Source organism: Amphibalanus amphitrite, unplaced genomic scaffold (assembly GCF_019059575.1).
Source record: "Amphibalanus amphitrite isolate SeventyFive unplaced genomic scaffold, NRLGWU_Aamphi_draft 002302F_arrow, whole genome shotgun sequence".
Classification (NCBI taxonomy): domain Eukaryota; kingdom Metazoa; phylum Arthropoda; class Thecostraca; order Balanomorpha; family Balanidae; genus Amphibalanus; species Amphibalanus amphitrite.
Window position 1 is genome coordinate 622 of NW_024883777.1, and position 19762 is coordinate 20383.

Consider the following 19762-nt stretch of genomic DNA (forward strand, 5'->3'; position numbering starts at 1 on the left):
TGTGAAGTTTTTTGATTGCATTTTTGGTAAAAGCTTCTCAGATCATGATTTCATGTAATATGGACCCAAAAACAATCGGTGCACACATCAGTATACACACAGACACACACAGACATACAAACACATATAATTGACCTTGACCTAACTTGACCTGAAATGACCTCAGCAGTAAAATTCTGGTCGGGTAGTGTGACAAAGAGGTTCTAGCTGGCTTGGCACCAGAAAACAGCATCGTCATCGGTATTTGATAAGCAGCGCACTTGATATCCAGCGGTGACCCAAAACAGCAACATTTTTTAGTTTGACCTGACCTGGAAGGTCAATGACTGACCTGAGAAGGTAAAACTGGGTATCATTGGATTTGTCTCTTCCCAAAGAATCTTTTTGGTCCTTACCGCTAAGCTCTATCTCCAACAGGAACGAAATGGCGCGGGGGGGGGGTGGCAACCACCCCCCCCCCCCCATGTGCGTTCTAGGATGGGAAAATGGCATGTGCGGGCGAGGGTTAAACTTTCGATCCAAATTATCACCGGTGAACCCGGGCGCGGGCAAGGTGGGGTGGTGGGTCCGTGGTGTCATTCGCAACAAGCTCTGCTTAGCGGGGCACCCGGGCCCATAGCCACCCATTCATCCATTCGGACAAAATTTCTAAAAAAAAGTGCCCTTACGGGTGCATGTGGCGCGTGCCATCCCTGCACCGCACACCATTCGATAGCCCGTTCGATTCTCTACACGATACTGTGTTCCCCGTGCCGATCGGGCCGACGGTTACCGAGATACTGCACGGGGACCGGGCCAGTGTCGGGCAAATTTAGCCATTTTCGCACGATTTTGCAAGCCGATTTAAACGTATTGTAAAGTCTATGACGCGAATTTGCACTTCTTAAGCCACGCCATGTGCTCGCTATCGATCCGATCGAGCTGAGAGTGAGACCCTCAGAGGCACGTTGCCCATCCTTGATATATAAATCGCGCAAAGTTCAGCGCACTAGGCGCAACGGTCTGGCCTGTACCCCGCGCTAAGTAACACCATGCCGGGACCTCGATAGCAGACATAATCTACGTCACCACATCACCACACCACAACAAACCCGGCCCAAGGCAATACATGTCCCATATGAGCGCGTTAGCCCTCGCCGGCACAGGCCATTCCAGTCATTTTGCGTCCTTCAACGGCACAAGGGGGAGGGTGGTACGACCCCCTCCCCGCGTTTGGCCCATGATCGAGCTAGAGCTTTGCGGAAAAAAAACGAACGTGTTACCCGTGACGAGAGTAAGCCGATAATACTCAATTTTAAGGTTCTTGGTCATTGGTTGACCTTCCAGGTCAGGTCAATGACCCAAAAATCGGGAAAATCGGGACCTGTTAGAACGTCGTTAAGTGTGGCTGCTATATGGTTTTTCGGTGTGCTGATCACGAATAGTTATCATGCTAGTTTTGACCACAGATGATGTCTTTATGCATTTAGGTCAGGTCGGGTCAGGTCAGGTCAACCAGTAGGGGTCCTGCCGGGTATTTGTAGTACCTACGTGTCAGCCGCCTCTAGCAGCTTCGTAACATGTTACGAAGGCACCAAAACTACTTCGTGAATGTTCAAATGGTTGCTAAATTCGGATTCAGCTCCAAAAACTAGCCTAGAAACATGTATAATTCGAAAAAGTACCGAGGTCATCATAGGTCAATGACCTGACCCGACCTTCAGGTGACCTTGACACCCAACCTAATGCATGGGAGCAGCATCAACTCACATGTTTGAACGCTTGAAACCACGAAAAGACTGCAAACGCGCGGCTAATGCGAGCCGGCATACGCCGAATCGCGATTCTGCCCAAACATGGTCTCGGAAAGTAGGTCACAGGTCAAAGGTCATTTGAGTCAGGGTCATGCAATTGCTAGGGTAGGTGGAAAACTGATCAACGCGAGGGTACTGAAAGTGTTGTCGCGATCGGCCGCTTTTTACGCGAGATATTCGCGAAAACCCTTAGGGGGTTGCATCATCCCCTCCCCCTTGCTGGCGAGGGTTAAAACTTCTTGTGAGCGAATTCACGTAATGAAGAAGGTTAAAGGCACAATCTTCTACAGCAGCCAATAGATGACTTAGGACAGGCACATGGAACTACTTAAATCTTGTCCGATAGAAGCAGGCAACAGCTCCGTTTGCATATATGCTATGCATATTGGGGAAGGGGCACATTTCGGCCTCGAAAGATACGTATTCATACCTCATTAGTAACATATTTCTGCCATGGTCAATTCGCGTAGAAATTGAACACCGGGTGACTACCGAGCTATCGTTCTATCAAAATTTTCCGATTCAAACTCGCTCAGGGTTATCGTGTGTAGTTAAAGGGGGGCCCGCTTAGCAGAATGCGTATGTAATATGGAAAGATTCTGAAAAATGGGTGGGGGCCCGCACACTAGGGGGCCCGCTTTGGAGGTGATGACCCCCCCGAAACGAAATCCTGGCTGCGCCACTGGGTCACAGTTGTGCATTTTCTGGCTCAGTGTGTCAACTTTACCTACATCTCGATGTTTGAGAGTGTCTAGAGTTGCGTTCGTGCAAAACAGACGCTTTTCAATGTTCTTCCATCGACTTATTATAATGGAGAGGCCGCAAAATTGACCTGACCTTAGGTCACCGATATCAAAATTCCGAGATATAAATTTTATAGATAGTGTTACTTTAATCAATCGCTGAAAGTTTCAAGGCAATCGTTCAGTCGGTGTAGCTATGACGAGCATTCTTTTTTTCTGATGTGAGGTTACTTGGCGTGATCTGGTGACCTGACCTAAGGTGACCTGGGTCTGAAATTTTCACAACATGTGCGGAAAAGATGCACAAACAGGTTGCGCCCCGCCTTTTTAGAGATATTTGCGAAAAACCGCAGGGGGTGTCCAAATCCCCCCCCCCCGGCCCGGCGCGGGTTAATGGTCCTGACTGGTTCACTTCCAAACAGCTGTCTGTCACTCTCTCACCCTCGCCCACCGAGCCCTTGGGGAGAACCGATGTCACTCGCCTCACTTTTTATTTTGAATTCTGGCGTACGAGATAGACAGACACGACAAGACCATCGCTGTTCTTGGGGGGCCCAAGCCTTACCTTTGGGCGTCGATTACCATACCGGCCTCAAAGGCCGGCATGGTAATCGGCCTCTTTGACCCGGCAGGCAATGGGCCTCCAGGCCACCTTCCGCACGTTGGCGGGCATTTTCTTGCCCCCCCCCCCCCGTATCTTCGAAACTACTGGACGGATCCGTAAAATTCAAATGGCGCTCGATAGCCCTGTCAAATTTGTTGAAGGAAATACAATTTCATTAACCTCGGGGTCACCGATGACGTGTTAGGTCATGTCAAAGATAAAATATTTCAACGTACACGGGTATTTTAGGGAATGCGCTATAACATCGAGTAAAACGCATTTTGTCGAAAATCAGTGATAGGGCGTCAGTTGCCTAGTACCTACATATGTTGCTATTAGAGGTCACTGATAATACCAGGTCAGGTCAGGTCAACAAGGATCAGCACATGAACCCAACTTTAGTAGGGTTGGGCAATGTATGTTTTATGGCCAATTTTTAAGTTCCAACTCAATGGAGTTGGTTAAGATTATCAGGTACGGCTAAGGTCACTTTCTGGTGGAGGTCAGGCAGAAAAGGTCAAATTTCAAAGTTGATAGTTTTGCATAAAGTGGGTATTGATTCGATACAGCTCGTCACAGCGAGTCTAATGGTGGTCTTTGTTTTGCGCCACGTGGTCTAGATTTCCTAAAAACTGAGTTTGAAAATTTTACGTAATTAATTTTTAACTGTTTTTTTTTTGCTATAACTTTGAACTTTCCCAAAAAATAGGTATCGATCTCAAATTTGGTATATGAATAGAAACCGATAGAAGCTATTATATATATTCCGGGTTCCAAAATCGAAAAACTTTTGGGATTTTTCGGCTATTATATCCAACAAAAATATTGTTTGATGTTTTGGGGTCAAATTCGAATATTTCCAAAATTTCGAGGCAGCAGTTATGTAGCGCGGTAAGTCTGCACATTTTATGTCTTGAACACTTTTCTGTGTCATCAAAGCCATAAAACTGACAGCTCTTCCCGCGATTCCTTTTTTGGGTCGAAAATGGCAGAAATGACGTCACTCCGACGTCATTATTAGAAGCCAACCTATCATAGCCTTTGGAAAAAATTGGTCACAATGTGTAAAAGCTATTCCCGCGAGGGTACTGAAAGTTTATTGACGATCGGCGCAGCGATTCTAGATATATCGAAAAAAAAACTAAACGTGTGTGTGTGTGGGGGGGGGGATGCCCCCCCACCACCTGGAAGGCTAAGCTAGCATCGGGCCCCCCGAGGGTCGGCAGGAGCCCCTTTGCCAAATTGCTCCCCCCAAACCCTGGATGTCGTGATCTTTGCTGATACTCATACTCATACTCATATATTTCGGAAACATCCATAAGTACATGGGTTTTCAGTTTTCCACGTCAAGCTCAAGATTAAAGTACATAAAAAATATCCAAGTACACATCCCTCAAATTTAAAACAGTACTTAAAAACACGAAAAATAATGACACTGACGGTATTGCAGCTAGGCCATAAGATGCTAAACTCGAGTATTATGTCTTGTGATCTCTTTCCGCATTCTTTTCTTAAATGCAAGGTAACTGGGCGCGCATCTCACTTGCACAGGCAGGTCGTTCCACGCTCGAGTCGCGCGACACACAAATGATCGTCTCGCAAACTCTGTTCGCAGTCGCGGTGTTTGCAGCTGTCCGTCACTGGCTGCTCTCGTGCCGCGGCTGGAGACATCGGCACGGCGCGCGACGTGACAGCGGATCGGGTCGGGTGCACTATCGCTGTGCAGCAGGTTATACATGACGTGCAGATCGCGTTCTCGTATCATTTCATCCACTTTGAGCCAGCCCAGCTCCCTGAGTGGCGAAGTTACTCGATCGCGCCGGCTCAAGCCCATGACTATACGGACACCGAAGTTGATGCATCTCTGCACGCGTCTCTGCTCAGTGACCGTGCTGCTCCCCCACACAGACACACAGTACCTGATAAGAGGGAACACAAGTGACTCTACAAGCAGCCGCCTTGATCTCTCTAGGTCAAACGACTGGGACTTGGGATGACGCCGAGCGATTTAGGCTACGTATTGCCTGCCCAAGTGCCCCAGAATGTTTGATTTCGATGGTAATTTTTCCTATTCCTACTTCAAGAACTGTTTGCAAGAGCATTTTGAACCTAATGCGTAATTAACCCAAGGTCATTGCGTGGCGTTTAGGGGTTAAGCAATTATAAAAAGTAGCATCAAGTCATTTCGAGTCGTTTTGTGTCATTACGGAGCGAGCGAAGCGAGAGGAGTCTCATACTGAATTAAGGGAAAATCCTGAGTATGAGCGGCCGGCCGGCCGGCCGGCCGGCCGTGGGGACGCTCTTCAAAAGCTAATATCTTAGGAACGGGACATCCGATTGACAAGCGGTCTTCTTTACTGAATGTCACTTGGACGTAAAAGTTCTGTGGTGTGAAGGCCACCATGCGTTCTTGCCAACCACCGCACGTGGCGCGTGGTAAAGTTGGACATTTTTTAAGAACCCCCAAAATTGCAACCTCAATAACGGCACAACGGTTGGGCCGATTGAATTGAAACTCGGTACCGTTAGGTCTCCATCAGATAATTCATCTGCATGTGTTAAGGTTGGGGTGCTACAGCACGTGCGCACGTGCAGGGGGCGCTCCCAGATCTCGAGAACGGCTGGGCCGATTGGCGCTCAAATTTGGTACACGGTTGGGGACCAGTTAGTAGGGTGCCGTGCGAAAGTCAGTTTGGACCCCGCTTGCACGTGCGCACGTGCAGTGTGCCGCTTCCAGATCTCGAGAACGGCTAGGCCGATTGCGCTGAAATTTGGCACATCGCTAAAGACCGGTTAGTAGGGTGCAGTGCACAAGTTAGTTGGAGGTACCCCCTCGCAATTTCGCACGTGCAAGGCCCATCCTCTCGCTCGCTCCGTTGGTCGCCCAAAAGGCTTCTTATTCTTACTGGTTACGAGCGAGCGAGCGCAGCGAGCAAGCGAGTTCATACTGAATTAAGGGAAATCCTGAGTATGAGCGGCCGGCCGGCCGGCCGGCCGTGGGGACGCTCTTCAAAAGCTTATATCTTGGGAACGTGACATCCGATTGACAAGCGGTCTTCTTTACTGAATGTCACTTGGACGTAAAAGTTCTGTGGTGTGATGGCCACCATGCGTTCTTGCCAACCACCGCACGTGGCGCGTGGTAAAGTTGGACCTTTTTTAAGAACCCCAAAAATTGCAACCTCAATAACGGCACAACGGTTGGGCCGATTGAATTGAAACTCGGTACACATTTAGGTCTCCATCAGATAATTCATCTGCATGTGTTAAGATTGGGGTGCTACTGCACGTGCGCACGTGCAGGGGGCGCTCCCAGATCTCGAGAAGGCTGGGTCGATTGCGCTCAAATTTGGTACACGGTTGGGGACCAGTTAGTAGGGTGCCGTGCAAAAGTCAGTTTGGACCCCGCTTGCACGTGCGCACGTGCAGAATGCCGCTTCCAGATCTCAGGAACGGCTGGGCCGATTGCGTTCAAATTTGGCACACTTCTAGCGACCGGTTAGAAGGGTGCTTTGCACAAGCCCGTTGAAAGTATCCTCTCGCCCTTGCGCACGTGCAGGGCTCACTATCTCGCTCGCTCGTTCTTCGCCCAAAAGGCGTTTTTCTGGTTTTTAACGCTTTAGATTTACTAAGGTGGGCCAAAGTTATCTGTTAGAATTTGTGTGTCGTAGGTGTGACACTTGCTGAATTCCTTACGCCGACCGGTGAGTATTCACGCGGCATTGCCTGGCCCGCTTATTCCATACCTCATTGTTTCTGTTGTGTGTGAATTTAAAGTGGATCTGAGACGTCCGGAATCTGAGCTGAATATTGATGGTCATCGTAAGAGTATCTACAGGGTGTTTCACTAAAAGTGTCAAAAAGTAAATGCTTATTAAAGATATATAAAATACGCAAAGCACGTGGTTGCGCACGTGGCTTTGTTGCAAATTTTTGGACATTTATGCTTTGGCCACTTAAGATATATTTTACACTCATACGGAGCGAGGGCAGGAGGCCAAAGTTACTAGTCGTTTTTTTTCCTTATACAGAACAAGAACAGGTTATTTACACCGCAACAGGAGCGGTGGATTACACTTACATTTGGTGCTATCAGAAACATTGAAACCGTACGCCGAATTTTCAGGAAACGTTTCACACTCTCACCTCGCTACGACCCAGATTATAAAAGTTTCAAAGGGCTTCTTGAGAGGTTTAAAAGGGTTCCTTTGATGCCGGTTCCAGTCCAAAAAAAAAGGCGGGTCGCCCCCACCTCTCGGCGGAAATCGTTGAAAAGGTCAGGGTCTTTCTGAGGGCCTTTTAAGATAACAAGAAGCTTATTTCAACATCAGAAATAGCCAAGCCCCAATTTATCAGAAACAACCGCTGTAACGGCTGTAGCCACCAAGAACTGGCTGGACCAGAAGTTCCGTTCCCGGGCCGAATAATCAGCTGCCTCACCGCCCGCCCCTGGCCAGCGCGAGGCCCCGATCTGTCACCGCTAGCCTTCTGGTTTTGGTCAGTTGCTCTCGCAGAGCTGAGGAAGACTTAAGTCGCATCACTTTTGGAGCTGAAGAGCACAATGCAAGGCTTTGCCGACAGTCTGGACGCTGAAGATGAAAACGGGCTGTGAGGCACCTCCGGACACGTGCCGAAACGGTGCATCGAAAGAAGCGGCGGATATGTGGAATAGGTTTGAGTGACGGTGATATCATTTTTATATATTCAAATGTCCAACAATCGCGGATGGAATGATGTGCAAATGTCCATAGAAAACATTGTTATTATGTGCATTAGGGCCTTTTACTTTTTGACACTTTTAGTGAAACACCCATAGTGGATTTATCGAAAAGGTTTGATGTGTAACCACTCGAGCTTTTTATCTGCATATATTTTTAGCTATCATTTGAGTGTTGTGACCATCAACATATACTGTTTTCGGTACCTATGTGTCAACATCCGTCCTTCTCACCATTTAGTCTATAGTAGAGTAGAAACAAAACACCCTGTCTGTTTTTATGGACACTTTTATTTCGTTACAGCTGTGTATGAGACGTTTGGCTTTGAAGATGTCCACACTCTTACACGGTTACACTGAATGTGCGCGGCTGTTGTCTGACCACGTGACAACATAAGTTATTGTAACAATTGATGGCGGGGCGAATGGTGGAGGGCGTGTCTAGAACTGGAGCGGGTTGCTGGGCGCGTCGTAGTTGTATCCGCAGGTCGCCTTGACCACCTGGGTGCGGTAGACGGTGCTGACCTGGGCGCGCACCACGGTGGACGTCTGGGTGACGGTGCGCGCGTTGGTCCGGGTCTGTACGATGGTGCGGGTGGCGCCCGGCACCTGCTGGGTGAGCGTGACGTACTGGATGCGCGTCTGCGTGCTCGTCTGTCCGGGCAGCTGCTGCACGCTGGTGACGGTGGCCGTCCGGTAGTCGGTCTGGGTGACGGTGCGCTGGCGCACATCGGTGCGCACCTGGGTCTGCGAGAGCACGCGCTGCTGCACGCTGGTGGACGTCACCTGGACCTGCTGCGTCCGGTAGGCGGTGCGGATCTGCGTGTTGTAGTTGGTCTGCGTCTGCGTGACCACCTGCGGCACGTACTGGGTGCTGACCACCTCCTGGGTACGCGTCAGCACCTGGGTGCGCGAGACGGTGACGGTCTGGGCGGGCAGCCGCTGCGTCTGCGTCTGCACGATCGTCTGCGTTTGCGTGACGGTGCGCAGGACCGTCTGCGCCGGCAGCGTCTGGGTCCGCACGACCGTCTGCGTGACGTACTGGGTGCGCACCTGAGTCTGGTCGGGCAGCTGGCGCTGGACGACGCTGGTCTGGGTGGAGATCTGCGGCACCTGGCGCGTCTGCTGCACCACCTGCGTGGAGACGCGCGTCGTCACGACCTCTCGCGGCACCGTCTGCGTCAGGACGCGCGTCTGCGTCTCGGTGATGGTCCGCACGACAGGCACAGTGCGGGTGACCGTCTGCTGGATGACGCGATCCTGGCCGCGACGGCTCTGCGTCACGATGGAGGTGCGCACGACCGTGGAGACGACCTGCTGGAGCTGGGTGGTGGCCACGATCTGGGTGGACACGACCTGGCGCGTCTGTACGGTGGGCACCACCTGCGTGCGTGTCACGTAGACGGTCTGCGGCACCACCACCTGGCTGGTTCGCACCACGTCCCGGTTGACGGTGTTGGTGACGTAGGTGGTGCGGTAGACGTCGTTAACGGGCGGACACGATGTGGACGGGTTGGGGTAGCTGGGCGTCGGAGGCGGCAGGTACGGCTGGCCGGCAAACTGCGGCGCAGCCAGCGCCGACGCCACCAGACATGTCAGAGCCAGCAACGAGCGCATCCTGCAACAGAACGCCACACAACGACCGTCAGACCTCAGAAGCCAGCTGAGGTGAAACAGCAGAGTGCCATGAATCGCAAAGGGCGACGAGTCCAAGCACATAGAGGGTACAGGGCAAGACGAGCAAGCGCAGGGGTACAGGCATGAAAAAGCATGCATGCTTACCTGAAAGACTGTTGGCATTTTCGCATCATTGGCAGTCTTTCGTAATGAACATATCGCTGCTCAATTTTTTAGCGTGGTTTATTGATCATTTGATGACGAGTAAGTACATGTCAGCCTTATGTTGTCACATGGTCAGGGGCAGCTGTGGCACTTTCAGTGTAGTCGTTGGTGGACACGCGCATAACTTATTCAGCTTAACAGATGATGGAGCGACGACCGCCAGGCGGTTGGCGGACTACCGCGTTGGCCTGTGGCCGCCGCCGTGTGGACGGTGTATGGTGGGGGCCCTCTAGAATCTGAGGGGGTTGCTGGGCTCCTGGTAGTTGTAGCCCTCGCACGGCTCGGTGCTGGTGGTGACCCGGGTGACGACCGACGGCTGGATGACGGTGCTGGTGAGGACGCGCGTCCGGACGTTGTCGATGGTGCGGTAGTCGGTGATGATGCGGTCCTGGCCGCGCACGGTCTGCGTCTGGGTCTGCGTCCGGACGGCGGTGCGCACGACGTTCTGTCCGGGCACCGTCCGCACGACGGTACGCGTCTGGGTGAGCTCCACGGGCACGGTGACCAGACGCTCCTGGGTCTGCGTCACCACCACGGGCACGGTCTGCGTCTGCGTCACCGTCACCACCCGGGTCTGCGTCACACGCTGCGTCTGCGTCGTGGTCTGCTCGCGCACGCTGGTGACCTGGACGACGCGCGTGCTGAGCTGGGGCACCTGTTGCACCCTCGTGCTCTGCACCACCTGAGTGCGCACGACGTTGCTGGACTGGGTGATGACGGGTCCGGGCACCTGCTGGATCTCGGTGCGCGTCCTGTACTGCTGCTGTGTCGTCACCCTGGTCTGCGCCGGCGGCTGGTACTGCTGCACGCTGGTGGTCTGGCGCTGCTCCGTTTGCGTGATGACGACAGTGCGTCCGGGGATCTGCTGCGTCCTCGTGACGTAGACCACTTGCGGCACCGTCCGGGTGACGGTCTGCGTGACGCGCTGCACGACGTTGGAGACGCGAATCTGTGTGCTGGTGACCACCTGGGTGCGCTCGACGACGCTCTGCCTCGTGTTGAAGGTGACCTGGCTCTGCGTCTGGGTTTGGGTCACCACGCGCGTCTGGCCGGGCACGTCGACGATGCGGGTGCTCTGGCGCTGGACGACGCTGGTCCGCACTTGGGTGCGCACCACGGGCGAGACGATGGTGGTGACGCTGGTGCGCACCAGGGTGCTGGGCACCACGCTGGTGACGACGCGCGTCTGCTCGACCCGCTGCGGCACCGTCTGCACCACGGTGCGCGTCACCGTGTTGGTGACCTGCTGCGTCTGCGTGCGGTAGATGGTCTTGGGCTGCTCGCAGGGCGCCGTGTTGGGCTCCGGGTTGCCCGGTCCCGGCGGCGGCAGGTAGCCATCGGCCAGGTCCAGGTTGCTCGGGAAGCCCGAACCGAGCTGGGCGTCGGCCGCAGCCAGCAGCAAGAGGGAAACCAGGATCCGCCACATTCTGCAACACAGAACAGGAGGGCAGGTACACGGGGATCAGTGATTGGACCTTTTGAATGGCTCTGTTTGGTACCGCGGCTGAACAACTGGCGGGCAGTGGGCAATAAAGTCCAATCACTTCTCACCGGCATGTACCTGCCTCTCTATTCCGGCTGCGAACGGAGCGGATACATGTGATATCGGTAAGCTGCAGCTGCATGAGATTGGATGGACTTTACTGCCCACTCTGGCCGGCGGGGGTTCCGAGCGGTCGAACAAACACGGTCGGCGCATCCTCGGTCCTCTCCTCTTTGCCATCGCTCACGTCTACTTGGAATTAAATGATGCATTTTTTTGTTAACTTTGAGAGAATGAATGCAACAAAGACCTCTAGCAAATCGTTACTCTAAAATCACCTTAAAATCGTACGTCTTTAATCACTAGTCTTAACCCGCGCCGGGCCGGTGCTCTGAGATTCCGCGCCGGGCCGCGGGGGGGGGGGGTGTCTGAACACCCCCCCCCTTCTAACTCGGCTCCTGGCCCATGTAGCGACACGCGGTAAGCGGCAATCGAAAGAACGTCAAAAATAAGGACGAAAACACTTCGATCATTTTTTGGGTCAGGTCAAAGGTCAGGTCACCAGATGTCACCAAAGGTAAAATGTTGACTATTTCAACATTTTGGAAACTGCCAACGGCTATCTCGGGAACCAATAGAGCTACAGCGCTGCAAAAAAGCGCATTCGATAGCCCTTTTACAGACCTTTCTGAGTAATGTTCTCAGATTTGACCTCAGGTCAACGGTTTAGCCTCCAGAGGGCAAAAACTCCAAAAATAGCCGTTTTTACGAAAAACGTTTTTTCGGCAATAACTTTTGACTCAAAAGAGCTATGACATTACTTTTGCCACATCGTGTTCCTCTCGTCGAGACGCGTCGAATGAACTATAATTTGACCTTGAAAGGTCAACTTGAAAATTTGACCTCAGGTCAAGGTCATGACCTGACCGGAAAAGGTCATGTTGCATATCAGTCGAACCGCAACGTCGAGCCGAACACAGCTAAGGCGTTTTCAGCGCTCTAGCACGCCTCTATCAGAAGTTATCATCGAAAAACTGTTAGATTCTGTTCGTGACCTGAGATGACCTTGGGGACATAACGAGGGGTCACAGTTGCCATTTTCTGGTTCAGTGTGTCTATTTTACCTACATCTCGATGTTTGAGAGTGTATAGAATAGCGTTCGTGCAAAACAGACGCTTTTCAATTTTCTCCCATTGACTTATACCTAATGGAGAGGCCGCAAAATTGACCTGACCTTAGGTCACCGATATCAAAATTCCGAGATATACATTTTATAGATAGTGTTGCTCTTATCAATCGCTGGAAGTTTCAAGGCAATCGTTCAGTCGGTGTAGCTATGACGAGCATTCTTATTTTTCTGAGGTGAGGTCACTTGGCGTGACCTGGTGACCTGACCTAAGGTGACCTGGGTCTGAAATTTTCACAACATGTACGGAAAAGATGCATGAACAGGTGTGCCAAAAACGGCGGCGCTACGCGCCGCCGTTTTTGAAATATCTGCGAAAAACCGCAAGGGGGGGGGGGTGTTCAAACACCCCCCCGGCCCGGCGCGGGTTAAAATCATTACGAATTAAAAATAGACACATCTAACTTAATAACGATTTAGCCCGTAGTAATTAACTGTTATCGATTTGATGACGAATCTAGGGTAACGATTTGCGATAGGTATTTGTTGCATTTATTGTTCATCCTGTGTAAATCAACTTTTCTTACGCTTTTTCGACAAATATGCGTTGTAGGTTGTTTTGTGTGTCCATGCTAACGGAGTTGGTAAGGTAGGTAGCTATTGTTATAAAGTCGCAGTGACTTATCGACTCGATAATGGGATTTGTAGGCTATTTTAGAACTTTTAACCAGTTTCAATGAAATTTTTAGTCTTTTTGGCCCTATTCAACATAATGGACCCGTACTAGGTAGTTAGTACTTTTTGCAAATGCGATTAATTTGCCAATGAAAACACTGCCTTTGGGATTTCAGCCTTTTCATATGGATAATTTTGCTGAACTTTATTGATAACATATCCATTTAGACGGCGCTTAGATCATAGATGAGTTAAGGAAAGTTAACAATCAGTTTTTAGGTGGGTTATAATTATGTTACTTGACGATTTTGGTAAAAGTGTATCGTTTAAAGCCACCTCTTCTTACCTGCAGATGGGCAGATACCCAAGAGCACACCACTTTACCCTCGTCAAGGCCTAGTACGTCACAAAATCACCACTCGACCTCAGCTCAGGTCAGGTCAGGTCAGACTGACGGCGTCCGGTCGCCGGCTGACTATCACATTCACAGACTCCCGGTATCGTATATCGCACGCGATGCCGCCGGCGCGGCGCACTCACCTAGTGTTCTTGTTGTGCCACTGAGTAGATGGCCACTACTCGAATGTGAGGATCCACCGACTTCGACCGGCTTTATACCGTGCGGCCGGCGTCACGGTCGCGGGGGAGGGGCTCCGTCTCATTCTGGTCTTAGCATCTTAGCGGCTTACTCGAAACCGGCTGACTCATCCCTGCCTGACGGCTGGCTGGGCAAGGACGGACCGTACTTCCATAGGGACGGGGTCTGGGTCAAATAATGGGGCGCATATGTGCGCTGATATGCAACAGATGCTTGTTTTCAGCAGCTTGCACACTTTGCGGGGCGTTAGAGCTACAGGGTCTTTCATAATGAATGTTACTTTTGAACATTTAGTTAGGAGCTCTTAATTTATCACTTCCGCGTGAATTTTATATGGGTATTGTTGCAAATTGATTAGGGTTTTGTTCCAAAAAAATAAAAAATTCACAACGCCAATTTTCTTTCACGCAAAAGCAGAGTATGTCGACACCACCAAAACGCATTACGGATTACGGTCGACGGACAAGTCTTCAGCCATTGGCTCTCCCCTGGGTCAACACTGAACGGGGTGGCTTACCTCAGGCTGCTCAAGGAATGCTTCTGCCTCAGGTCAGGGACAAGGTTCAAATAGACGGCCTGTGGTTCCAGCAGGATGGTGCCACAGTGCACACCACGGCAGCTGTTGCGCCAGTGGCTGATCGAAAATTTCGAAGAGCGCGTTATCAGCCGCCTCACCGAGCGACCATGGCCACCACGGAGTCCTGACCTCTCCCCGCTGGACTACTGGCTTTGGGGAGTCGCATTGGTTGATCTGAGACAAAACCCTCCTGCAGCCATCCACTGCGAACCACAGTGGAAGGGTTTGCTGGAAGCCTGGACCCAGACGTTGTGAGGCGCGGGGTGCGACACCTTCATCAGAGGGCCGAAACGTGTGCCTTAATTAAGGGCGATCAGTGGAAAATTCCTGAGGAGTATTAAAATGAAAGTTGTGTGTGCAAAAACGCTGATGTGTTTCTGTTTCATGTGATGGTACATATTACATGAGGAACATATATGTCCTGAGAAATGGCTCTTTCAAAAGTAACATTCATTATGAAAGACCCTGTAGGAAAATGTGTTCAATATTTCACCCACTAAATCAGTTTGTCTTTGACATCGTGAAAGCAGTGGCCTGTAGCGAGGCGACATCTAGGAACCGTCGCTGTTTCACTCTGCTTCTACAGGCGGCGCTGCCGGCGCTGCCACCCGGTATTGCAGTGGAATCCGCTTAATAAATCCACCTTGGTCAAGGTGTTTTGGATTTATTAAGCGGTGGCTTTATTAACCGGTGTCAGCTATTTTCATTAAAAAGCATGTATCGCAACTGCACGTTCCGTTCCCTGCACTACAAGCGTACAGGCTAGCATTCCTCATTGTCTTACTTATTCCAATGAAAGTGACCACGGGCTCCACCGCACCGGCGCGGTGGGGTCACGGGGGGCCGGACCCCCAATGATTTGACTTTCGTAATGAAGCTTTATGCATAAAGGGTGCGTTTTAGGGTTGAACATCCCCCTCCCCACCTGCGACCGTATAGTGGAGCCCCTGAAAGTGACCAGCGCACACTGCGAAGCTGTCACAGCGATTAACCCTCGCCGGACCTATTGGTTTTCTACATACGCACCGGCCGAGGGGGGGGGGGGCGGGTACAACACCCCTCGCCGTTTCGCCCCTGGTGGAGCTAGCGCGTCGCGGAAAAAACGAGCGTGTGCGCCGTTACGAGACGCAGAGATTGGTACCCGATTTTAAGGTTCTAGGTCAACCGGTGACCTCTGAGGTCAGGTCAAGTGCCCCAAGGTACGGTTCAGTTTTTGGTGAATAACTTCGCAAATACGGCCGCAGAGCCGCGATTTTGGCAGCATCGTGTTCGCCTCGCTCAGGCGCGTCGAATGATATACTTTTTGTTTGGGTCAGGTCAACCTAGGGTGTTGACCTCAGGTCAAGGTCAGGTCAGCACCCCCAGGTCACAAAGTTGGTCGAAAGAGGTCATGCTGCATATCATTCGATTCGGCAGGTCTTCCTGAGTCCATTGGTGGCTTTCCCGACTCGCTAGCTCAATTTGATCGGGAGTTATTGACGAAAACTAATATGACCTTGATGACGTCATAAATGACGTCACGCAAGGTCAATATCGCAAAAGTGACGCATTTAACCTTGCAAGGAGTGCATCAAATCAAGATTCTGTGTGCTTGAGATAGTTGGGGATCATTCCCGGCGCCAGAATAGCAGTTTTCATTTTCCCCATTGACTTATAATGGTGAGGTCACGAAAATGACCTGACCTCATATAACCTTAAGGAAAAATCCGAGATATACAAGTTGTGAGACTCATAATGGATACTAGATCCTGCAAGTTTCATTTCCCTGTGACATCTCCTCTGGCAGTGAGGGCGTTGCGAAGTTGCGACATCTGAAGACCGTGCAGAGTATTGGTGCCAATCGGAATTTCTTTTCTTGGAATTCCAATTTTTGTCCAATTCCAATTTGGAATTTGGACGGAATTCTTAACATTTTTTGGAAATTAATCGGAACACAAGGCCTTTAAAATTTAAAATTTTAAAACGGAGGCCTTTAAAACGCTTTTAAACACTTTTAAAATTTACGCAAAAAATGCAAAAATCGTTAAAAATTGGAATAGCCCCCGCTTTGGACAAAATTGGAAATTTACTTGGCAATTTCTTGGAATTGGATCGGAATTGGAATTGAAATTTCATGAAATTGGCACCACTAGTGCAGAGGTTCACTTATGACGTCATAGGTCAGTGACCTGACCTGACACAAAAATGCGGTTGGTGTCAAAAGATGCGGCTTGAATCAAAGGTCAGGCATGCCAAGTTTCAGCTCTCTATCGCCAACGTGTTCGGAGCTATCGCGAAAAAACCCTATGGGGGGGGGGGCGGCTCCCGCCCCCCCCCTCGGCCGGCGAGGGTTAAAGGTGAATAAAAAAAAGACAGCTGCACAGATATTGTTGGATATGTGAATAGGAACAATTGCGATCAAAAGCAGATTCTCTAGCACATAAACTGTAGTAACTTGGCCTGCAAAACGTTGGTGAGTATGTGACTTCGTTTGACCTGGGCAGTGAAACGTTAAAAATCGAAGCACTAAAATCCAGCACCGTATTCACTCCAGATTAAAGGGACCCTCCCACCTTCAAAAAAGCTTATGAATTGGCATGAAAGTGATGTCGCTCGGTTCAGAAAGAGCAAAAAAGAATATATAGCGGCCCTGGTGGCGCAGTCGGTTAAGGCGTCGACCCGCGGTGCGGGCGGTGCCGGATTCGGGTTCGATTCCCGGTTCCGCCCGTTCCGCGGGCGTCGTCCCCGGCTGTGTCACCAGGTGTGGGGTAGGCTCCCACTTCAGCCGTAGCCTGGGGGGTGGGGTATTGTGGCCGGGAGGAGATGGAGCCCTCCTATAATTGGGACAACACAAGAGCCCGTTGGAGGGAGGCCTGAATAAAATAAATAAATAAATAAATAAATATACCAAATTTCACCGAAAAATATTCACCGGTTTTCAAGATATTAGACTTTTACTTTTGTTTACTTTTTGGGATCTCCGCTGTTCCTAGCGACTTTATTTGAAAGTGCGGCATTTGTTGCGCGCAAAGCAGCATATACCACCGCGTGCTACAAAACGTTTTAGTCAAACATTTAGAAATCGTTAGATATCTGCGCTGACGTCACACATTCAGAGGGGTATTCCTATGCATTAGCCCCTCTGAATCAAAATGCTGCAATTTTGAAATTCAATATTTCCGATTTAAGGCATTTCTCGATGTTGTGAGTGCCGAAACCGGTAATTGTGAGCCAGGGACCCCATTTTGGCTATCTCAACTCAAATCTAATGTTAAGGTGGGAGGATCCCTTTAACCCTCGCCCGTAAACGGCGATCTGCCACCTTCGCCCATGCAGGGGGGGGGGGGGTTGGTGCGACCCCCCCTTGGCGTTTGAAAACGAAGCGTCGTAGAGCTTAGCGGAAAAGACCAACGGATTGCTCTCGCCGAGATCTCGCGATTGGTGGTATATTTTTGGTCCTAGGTCAACATTTGACCTACTTTTGACCGGTCAAAGGTCAAATTTTCGGAAAAAATAGACTTTTTCAACTTTCCGCGGCGATTGCGGCAAAACGGTGGGAGATATCGACTTGAAACCTTCACTGTCGTGTTACTTGATCAATTCTCTATCGTTTGGTATGTATTTCGTTTCCCTAGCTCTAAAAATGGCGCGTTGGGAGCGCCGGAAGTCGGCAAGGTCACAGTCGGCGGCAGAAATTCGAAAAATCAAAATTTAAATTTTTGAAATCTGATTGTATTTTTGGATTTGGGAGGTCCATTTGCTCCCTATAGAAGCTAATATTGCTGCATATTCCCATTGACGTGACAAGAATTAGCAAAATAGTGGTTCGGGCGCTTTTCAAAAATAGTACCGGACGCTGTTCCTCTTGTGACGTCATAGCTCCGTGACCTGACCTGACCCGGTCAAGTTTCTTATACCATATGATAGCCAATACTTGCCCCAACGCATGGGAAGTTTCATCACGATCCATCAACCGATGTCCGTACCACCGGCAGGAAACCTCGGGCGTTGGCACTCAGTTTGTGAAAATCCGGTCGGAGGCTGTTCCCTTTGTGACGTCATAACTCCGTGACCTGACATGACCCGGTCAATTTTTTTTTTATCAAAAGATGCGCAAGGTTTGCCCCAAAAGGTACCCAAAATTTGGCGGCGCTGCGCGCCGCCGTTTTTGCACTATTTCCAAAAATCCTCAGGGGGGGGGGGGCTGCACCAACCCCCCCCTGCATGGGCGAGGGTTAAGGACCCCTCGGATCCACTCCTACACAACGGATTGCTTGGGGCAGACAATGCTTGTTCTAAGAAATTAGGTGTCAGCAACGGTCGTCCTATAATAGTTAGGTTGGCTTTGACACGCAACTGTGCGTGTGCTGAGCCTACCACTGAATGGTGCTGAGCGAAGGAGATTGTCGCTAGGATCCCGTACATCTTACGTTCCAAGCAAACCCAATCAACCATGCCAACTCTACCAGCTGACATGCATTGGCATGGGCCACAAACATCGGCACGCTTTTTAGAACGCGCACTTATGCTGGCCGTTACTGAACCATACTATAGATCAACCTAGGGTACACCCAAATCTAGTTTTCTCACCGGTTTTAGGCCACTTATTTTTCAGACCTTTGTTGAAAAAAACAAAAATGTTTGCAAAAAAGTGAGGTATTCCATATCAGCTGAGTGGCAACCTGGAATCAAGGTTTTAATCTGCCAAATGAGTTGCCGAGCCAGTGAAAGAGGTGGATTTTCACACATGCTTTCTTCCTTTGTGACCCACAACCCCTAATTTGGGGAGGACAAGCTGCCCCAACGGTTCATGGCCTCATGAAAAGTTGTGGGGCACCGCCCCCACGGCCCCAGAGTTGTGGGGGCAATCTTCCCCCACTGCCCCCTCCCCCGATTCCCGCGCCTATGTATGAATCTATGAATTTATGTTGGTAGATTTTCTATTTCGATTCCTACAGCTGAGGGGGGGGGGGGGGGGCTCAAATACATTACGAGCCCCCCCTAGCCGAAATGTTGGGGGGGGGGGCTCAGCCCCCGCCAGCCCCCCGGTTCCCGCGCTACTGGAAGTGGCACACGGTCACAAGTGTTTTGGTATGCTGATAGGCTTCAGTAATATTCGGTACTACCTCCCGGAAAATGTGATACCTACTATTTGCATGGTCTTGTCATGTCTCACGTTAGATATTGTACTCGTATATCGGTTTTTGGGACCGCCTCAGACAGAAACCATAGGAGGCTTCAAAAGATTATCAACTTCTGTGCAAGGGTAGTAACTGGAAGGCGCAAGTATGATCTTATATCAGATGTTTTTAACCCGCGCCGGGCCGGTGCTCTGAGATTCCGCGCCGGGCCGGGGTGTCTGAACACCCGCCCCCTTCTAACTCGGCTCCTGGGCCACGGAGCGACACGCGGTAAGCGGCAATCGAAAGAACGTCCAAAATAAGGACGAAAACACTTGGTCATTTTGGGGTCAGGTCAAAGGTCAGGTCACCAGAGGTCACCAAAGGTAAAATGTTGACTATTTCAACATTTTGGAAACTGCCAACGGTGTAACCTTGCGCCCGTGATAGAGAAATATAACCTGAATTCTCGCGTTGTGTTTTAAAAGAAGATGTTCCTTCTGA

At 50.5% G+C, this 19762-nt stretch overlaps 1 protein-coding gene across 3 annotated transcripts; it reads right to left on the bottom strand.

Annotated features, from left to right (window-relative positions):
* Positions 1–8128: 8128 nt before the first annotated feature.
* LOC122376783 (nucleosome-remodeling factor subunit BPTF-like) lies at positions 8129–13830 on the bottom strand. 3 transcript variants are annotated; one of them, XM_043356727.1, is made up of 2 exons: positions 13525–13830; positions 8129–11126 (listed from the first exon to the last, which is right to left on the bottom strand). In XM_043356727.1, exon 2 carries the CDS (start codon positions 9655–9657, stop codon positions 8299–8301), a length of 1359 nt encoding a protein of 452 aa, XP_043212662.1. In that variant the 5' UTR covers positions 9658–11126; positions 13525–13830; the 3' UTR covers positions 8129–8298. The 3 variants fall into 3 exon arrangements, with proteins under 3 accessions (XP_043212662.1, XP_043212664.1, XP_043212661.1); XM_043356729.1 differs by having other exon boundaries at positions 8129–9475; positions 13525–13822; XM_043356726.1 differs by having other exon boundaries at positions 9700–11126.
* Positions 13831–19762: the final 5932 nt, after the last annotated feature.

Bases quoted from the DNA above. Each gene is read 5' to 3' on its own strand.
- LOC122376783 (XM_043356727.1), bottom strand. From the start codon at position 9,657: ATGCCAACAGTCTTTCAGGTAAGCATGCATGCTTTTTCATGCCTGTAC.